At 59.7% G+C, this 6,872-nt stretch overlaps 1 protein-coding gene across 1 annotated transcript in view; it reads right to left on the reverse strand.

Annotated features, from left to right (window-relative positions):
* Positions 1–1,286: 1,286 nt before the first annotated feature.
* The window catches only part of Cdh4 (cadherin 4, type 1, R-cadherin (retinal)), a gene marked incomplete at its 5' end in the record, with an annotated part of 554,230 nt that continues 548,644 nt past the window's right edge, over positions 1,287–6,872 (reverse strand). The window contains 2 exon segments of the mRNA XM_013507435.1: positions 1,287–4,768; positions 5,030–5,289. Coding sequence (XP_013362889.1) covers positions 4,562–4,768; positions 5,030–5,289 — 467 coding nt within the window.

Below are 6,872 nucleotides of genomic sequence, written 5' to 3' on the forward strand. Positions count from 1 at the left end.
TGTGTGTGGGAGCGTGTGCCTGAGGCCCTTTGGTATGCATGTATGTGTGTGTGTGGGAGCGTGTGCCTGAGGCCCTTTGGTATGCACGTACATGTGTGTGGGAGCATGTGCCTGAGGCCCTTTGGTATGCACGTACATGTGTGTGGGAGCGTGTGCCTGAGGCCCTTTGGTATGCATGTACATGTGTGTGGGAGCGTGTGCCTGAGGCCCTTTGGTATGCATGTACATGTGTGTGGGAGTGTGTGCCTGAGGCCCTTTGGTATGCATGTACATGTGTGTGGGAGCGTGTGCCTGAGGCCCTTTGGTATGCACGTACGTGTGTGTGGGAGTGTGTGTGTGTGCCTGTGCCTGTCCTGAAGCCCTGGTTGGCCTCTAGAGGTGGGAAGAGTCCACAGTGCCCAGGGCTGGGCGTTCACCCCTCAGACTGCTCTCTGGGCACCGGGCCCTGCTGCTCTTCTCGGGCCTGTGCAGGCCTCTCCTGCAGGTGTGTCTCTGTGAGGGCCCAAGGGAAGCTGTTTCCGGGAGCTGTATGTGAATCTGGGACCTCACAACGTTGGACAGTTGGGGAGGAGCGGTGTGGGGTGGGTGGTGTGTCCAGGTTTGGCTCAGTCTTTGCTACCACACAGATCTGGGAATTGTGAATCCGAACCAGGTTTTCCACGGCATCAGCAAAGGTGTATGTGTGGAGGGACAGGATGAAGACATTTTGTTTGTTTGTTAGCTGGATTATAACTTCTAAGAACTGCAGTATTTACATTTATGGCATGCGGGCCTCAAAAATATGAGAAGTGGGCCTGGTTTTGTTTTGTTCGTGTTTGTTTTCCCAGGGTCCAGAACAGTGCCTGGGACATAGCTATCAGGTGCCCAAAAAGTGCTTGCTAGCCGAGTGTGGCTATGGACACTCATAATCCCAGCTACTCAGGAGGCTAAGGTAGGAGAATCACCAGCCTGGGCAACCTGGTAAGACCCTGTCTCAAAATAAAAAATAAGACAATGGCTGGGGATGTAGCTCAGTGGCACAGCGCGGGGCTAGCATGAGGGGGCCCCTGCGTTAATCCCCCCTCCACAAATAAAAACAAAAGTGAAATAAAACAGCACAGATTCCTTGGCCAGACCACCCGATTATTGGGCTGTAGAGAATCTAAGAGTGGCGCAGGGGATCCGTTGGGTTCTTTTGGCATTTGCCGCTGAATGGGCCCTGGTAGTGCCGCCAACCTCCCTGTTTGTTACGCGGCTGGTCCTGAGCACTGTCCACTCCTGGAAGAAACAGCCACATGGAGGCCAGCTACTTCAAAGGGGACTTTATTCACTCCTTTGGAGCAGCGTGCCAATGCCTGACCCCGCTCCAGTACACGACAACTCTGCAAAGATGCTATTCCGATTGGAACCAAGACCGCCTGGCACTAAAAACACATTGAAAACATCGACTCTGTTCCCTTTTTTTTTCCTTTTTTTTTCGGTACAAAATGATACAAACAACAATACAAAATAGTTGTGCTGTCGACGATTACAAAAGAAGTCGGGACGCTTGTCTAACCGCGCGGTGCTCAGACTTGCAGTGTGCACACATCATACTCCAGGGTCTTTCCCAGAACAACCACGGTCATGCGGGCTGCTACACATCGGTCCATTTTCAAAAAGAAACATGCAAAACAAATCAGAATGAGGAAAAGAGAGAAAGAAAAAGTAAAATGCGTTCCAGGCGCACACGGGCGCTCCCCGCTGGACCCCGGCTCAGAGCAGGGCCTGTTAGTGCACGCGGTGCTCTGTGCGTGGGGTTCGTTTTGATTTTTTGGTGTTATTTTGTTTAGTGTCGATGGGAATTGAGACTCTTCCCTCCCCTGACGTTGTACCTCGGAGGAAACGTAGTTGTCATCTCAACGGACCATGGACTGACGCTAGGGAAACAGGCACCTCGGAGGGCCTGGCGGTTGGCCTTCACGCTGACCCTCGGGTGGCAAGAGGCCTAGCATTTTGGATGTGCTGAGGGGCAAGGGAGGGGAAGCCTGCCGGCCAGGTGTGGGGCCCACCGGGCTGACCAAGGCCAGCGTGCTCCGGGCGCGCCGCCCTGCAGGGCAGGTTTCTCCTGCTGGCAGAAGGCGAATCCGCTGAAGGAGCTGAACCGTGCCCTGCACCCCGCCAGCGTGCCGACGGCCCGCCATAGACAGGTTGTATCTACAAGCTACAGAAGACAGACATTTGACACTGATTGTACGCTTGGCTAATGCTAACTCGGCCTTGAGCGGAGTTCCGAGATGGATCTAGCAGGGCGTGGGAACCCCGTCTTTTTCTGGCGCTGGGGGCTGACTGAAGTGTGGGGTGAAGGGGTGGAGCTGTCCAGCTGTCAGGGGAAGCCCCCACCGATTGCCCCGCAGCTGGTGCTGTAGCCTCAGCCTTCACGATTTAGGGGCGTGGGGGGCTGGCAGTGAGGAGCCGCGGGGGGAAGAGGAGCCCAGAGGCAGGCATCGCGGGCACTTGGTCCCGGGAGCCCGGGAGAAAGCAGTTCATGGCTGCCTCGGCTCCTGATCATACGCACGCGTCAAACAATCCACTCACACCCCTCGGGCTCAGGACTTCCAGGAGGATGAACTGTCCAGAACACAAAAACAGAAAACCCCAGCTCCCATCCCGCGGCGCTGGCGCAGCAGTCCCTCCGATGACCACGCCCCCAGACTCTCAGGACCATCTCATTGGCTGCCAGACTCGAGCAATTTGCATAGCACGGCTGAGGACTGGGACCCTCCCTGGCCTTCGTGAGCCCCCCTGCCGGACGGCCGTCTGCGGGGAGCGGCGCCTGCAGCCCTCCTCGGCAGTCCCGGCGGGGGTCAGCGCGGACAGAGCCCGTCCCCGCTCTGGGAGGACTGCGGCGGGGATGAGCTTGGTTAGGGGAACCCTGACGTCCAACGGGACACACCCACGAGTGTGGCGCTCAGGAGCCCACTCCGGGTGTCTTTAGGCCAAAGCTGGGTAGAAAAGGGGACAACCTTAGCAACAGGCTGAGCAGTGGGTCCAAGACCCCCAGACGGGGACATGCTGCCCCTGGCACCACCAACCTCCCCACCCCAGAAGCAGGCGTGGGCGGGGGCTCCAGCATCCTGTCCGATGTGAATGCTGCAGCCCCCCACCCCCAAGAGGAGCCCAGGGAGCACGACCTCCCTTCTGCGCTGAGCCAGAAAGCTGTCCAAGCACAGGACACCCGGCCCGGACACAGACGTCCCAGGCCCGGTTTTCACCCGGGGCCCGGGGTCCGCACACGGTCTCTTCTTTCCGGCAGAACTCATCGCTGCCCGCAGTCAGGCCTGAGGCCAGCGTCCACGGCAGGAGCAACGCCCGCTGAGGGACCGCAGCACGGCGCCAGATGCGGGTCCAAGGAAAGGCGGTTAACTGTTTCTGGAGTGAGTAGGCCAGAGGCATCCTGGACCAGGCGGCCACTCGGAGCGGGTCCTTGGGGTCCGCAGCAGTTCCCAAGTGTCAGAGCTCAGGTCAAACGGGCCAGGAGACAAGGGGCTGCCTGAGTCCTCTGAGGTTGGTGCTGGTACCGAACCTGCCCGCTCACCGACGGGGGCCGTTCAGCGGCGGGGGAGGCTCCGCATGCTTTGTTACCTGCCCGGCGCTGGGCGCGGCCGGGTCAAGGGCAATCAGGGCTGCTGAGCTTTCACTGGGCCCGCCGGGGTCCCTTCGAGTCCTACCCCACGGGGTGGAGGGCTCACGCCAGGGTGCTGCAGGACCCTGGCTTCTTGGACAACACACTCTCCTGGGCCAAAGGCAAGGGGGAGCTCGGTGGCACTGGAGTGACAGCTGGTCTGGTGGACTGGGGGGCACTGGGATGGCCAAGGGCAGAGGGGAGACCCCGGGCCCCAGCTATTTACAGCATCTGGGAGTGGGAGGGGGCAGTCACAAATCGAGGTGAAAGTCAGCTCCACACAGCCTTGGCTTTGGTCGTCAGAGGCTTGGCTAGTCCTTGCCTGCCGGCCTCGGAAGCCCCAAAGGGGCCCAGGAGACTCCCACTGTACCGCAAAGGCTGTTGGGGTTTGAACCCCAAACCCTTATTTCAAATGAGTCATTCTTTTTTCCCCCTAGTACAAAAAGAAAAAAGCCCCAGAAGGACTCCTTCCCCCGTGTGGCTGGACGCCGTCTGAGTGGGACTACTAGCTGGGCTCAGGGGCAGGGGTCTGGGGCAGAGGGGGCTTGGGCTGTCTGCTGCTTCCAGTCACTCCTGAGTTTAGGGGGTCTGACACGTGTACCAAAAGGCACTTTTGTTTTTTTAACAGTGAGTTTGTTCTAGGAAATTCAAGTTAGGACAGTGCCTCTGGCTCTCCCTTCGCGGTACGCGGCGACTGCGGCGGCAGCAGGGCGGGTGTCCGTGCTGGACAGCTCCACGGGGAGGGCGGGCGGGCGGGGCGGGAGGGCCTCCAGACCCCGGAACCCAGCGTCCCCCTCCGTCCGTCCGTCCGTCCGTCCGCGGGTCCGCAGGGAGGGTCGGGAAGACCACTGCCTCTGCAGAGCCCTGCTCCTCCTGTCCGAGCGCTGCTCTCATTTGCGGCCCAAAGGCAGAGGCCGGCTAGTCCTCCTCGCCGCCCCCGTACATGTCCGCCAGCTTCCGGAACCGGGGCCCCCAGTCGTTCAGGTAGTCGTAGTCCTGGTCCCCGGAGCTGGACGAGTTCAGGGAGCTGACCGAGCCCGCGGTGGAGCCGCTCCCCTCGTAGTCGAAGACCAGCAGGGAGTCGTAAGGGGGTGCCGTGGGGTCGTTGTCAGCAGCTCGGAGCCCCTGGGGAGTCCCAGAGACACCGCGTCAGGGTGGGCGGGGTCGGGTCCAGGGGACCGGGACGGGGTGGGCGGTGTCAGGGGGAGGAGCCGGGGGCGGGGTCGAGGGGACTGGGACGGGGTGGGCGGTGTCAGGGGACGGGCCGGGGCGGGGTCAGGAACACGGGAGGGAGCGGGTGCTGTCTCAGCCCCGAGGGGGTCAGGAGGAGGGGGCAGGCTGGGCGGGAGTTGAGGTCCCGGACCTCTCTGCAGCGCTGCTCTCTACTTGCGCGTCTGCATTCGCCTGTAGGGCTTTTCTGAGCGCTGATAGGATGTGGACCGTGGGGCGGCGGTCCAAAATCCCGGGGGGCGGGCGGATTGGGTGGAGCCTGTACAGGGCGCAGCCCCGTGGCGGCAGACGTCCTCCGCTCCCTCGGATCGGGTTCCCACGGGAACAGGTCACACGCGTGGGGGTACCACGGTAATGTGCCGTGACCAGAACTCCAGACGCAGCAGCAGTCCCGGAGCCTGCCCCACGGCCGCGGGCTGCGGGTGCCCGGAGCACTGAATCGGAGGACTGCCCTCCTCTACCTCGGCCTGCGTGGCCCAGTGGGAAGGAGCCCCGGGGCCCACAGCAGTCTCGGCTGGCTCCATCCCAAGCCCCGCTTGTGCTCCTGGGTCAGCTCCAGGGAACAACTTTCCCTCAAACTATGCCTCTGAGTTGGCTTTCGGGGAGATCCAAATTAAGACCAGAAATTGATTTAAACTAGAAGGGTGCGGTGGTGCACCCCAGTAATCCCATCACTCTGGGAGGCTGAGGCAGGAGGATTGCAAATTCAAGCCCAACCTGGGCTTGTAACTTAGGTGAGAACTTGCCTCAAAATAAAATAAGGGCTGGGGGCCTGGGGATTTAGCTCAGCGGTACAGCGCCTGCCCGGCAAGCGCAAGGTTGTGAGTTCGATTCCCGGTACCAGAAAAAACCAAACCAAACCAAAATAAATACAATAAGGGCTGAGACTGCAGCCCTGTGCAAAGCCCTGGGTTCCGTCGACTCCGGAGGGCTGGTGAAACACACCCACGCCGCCATGCTGCCTGCTTAGCAGGTGACCCAGGATTTGTAAGTCACTGTGAGAGGTGGGGGGTCATCCCCGGGCACCAGTGGCTGTGCGCCCAGCTAAGCGGGTGGACCTGGGGATCTGCCTTGCTGCCCACCCTGCTGGACCCCCATGTGGGGCCAGGAAGAGCCGGCCAGACTTCAGGGACCACTAGCCCACGTTCCCAGCAGAGGGAGCTGCCTCCCACCTGCACCAAGCCTGAGGAGGGCTGGGTGGTCCACACCCCAGAAGGGAAGGGTGGGGCTGGCTACTATGAATTTCATTTAAATTTCAGTCCTTTTGCTGGAAAAGATTTGTCACAGGTTCCGGGCTAAAGAGAAGGACAGAATGGTCACACAATTAGGATTCAAGACTCGTCTGCTGAGAGGTGGAAGGGGGGTTGCAGCCTTACTTCATGTGACATGTGGGGGACAGAGACTGGGGCTGAGCTGTCAAACCCGCCTACTCCCGGGCCCCACGGGCTGGCGTCCAGGCGCTGCCTCTCGCTCACTATTGTAATTGCTGCCTTTCTTTTCTCCAGGAATTTTCCTTTCGGTTTATCTTGCCGTCTTTCCTAGCGTCTCAGATCGCGGTTTGGTTCCTTTACACCCGCTCTTTCCGTTCCCACTACATATTAGGCTCTTCCCTAAAAGGCGTTCTCCCAGGGCTCCTTTGCCCCACCCTGCCCTGGGGGAGGTGCGCATCTCCTCCTCTTCCAGGGGTGAAGGGTTTGTAGTTTTCATCTTTAAATTCTTCCAACAGATTTTTAAAAGGGGGCTTCCTCTAATCCCGGCACTCTGGGAGGCCGAGGCAGGAGGATCACCAAGTTCAAGCCTAGCCTGGGCAATGTAGTGACCTAGTGAGACTCTGTCTCAAAATAAAAAATAAAAAAAGGGCTGGGGATGTAGTTCAGTGTGAAGACCCTGGGCTTAATCCTCAGTATTGGGGCTGGGGATTTAGCTCAGCGGCAAAAGCGCCTGCCTGGCAAGCGCAAGGTCGTGAGTTCGGTTCCTGGTACCGGAGAAAAACCAAAAA

Source organism: Chinchilla lanigera, unplaced genomic scaffold (assembly GCF_000276665.1).
Source record: "Chinchilla lanigera isolate Chin_1 unplaced genomic scaffold, ChiLan1.0 scaffold00127, whole genome shotgun sequence".
In the NCBI taxonomy this organism is placed as follows: Eukaryota; Metazoa; Chordata; class Mammalia; order Rodentia; family Chinchillidae; genus Chinchilla; species Chinchilla lanigera.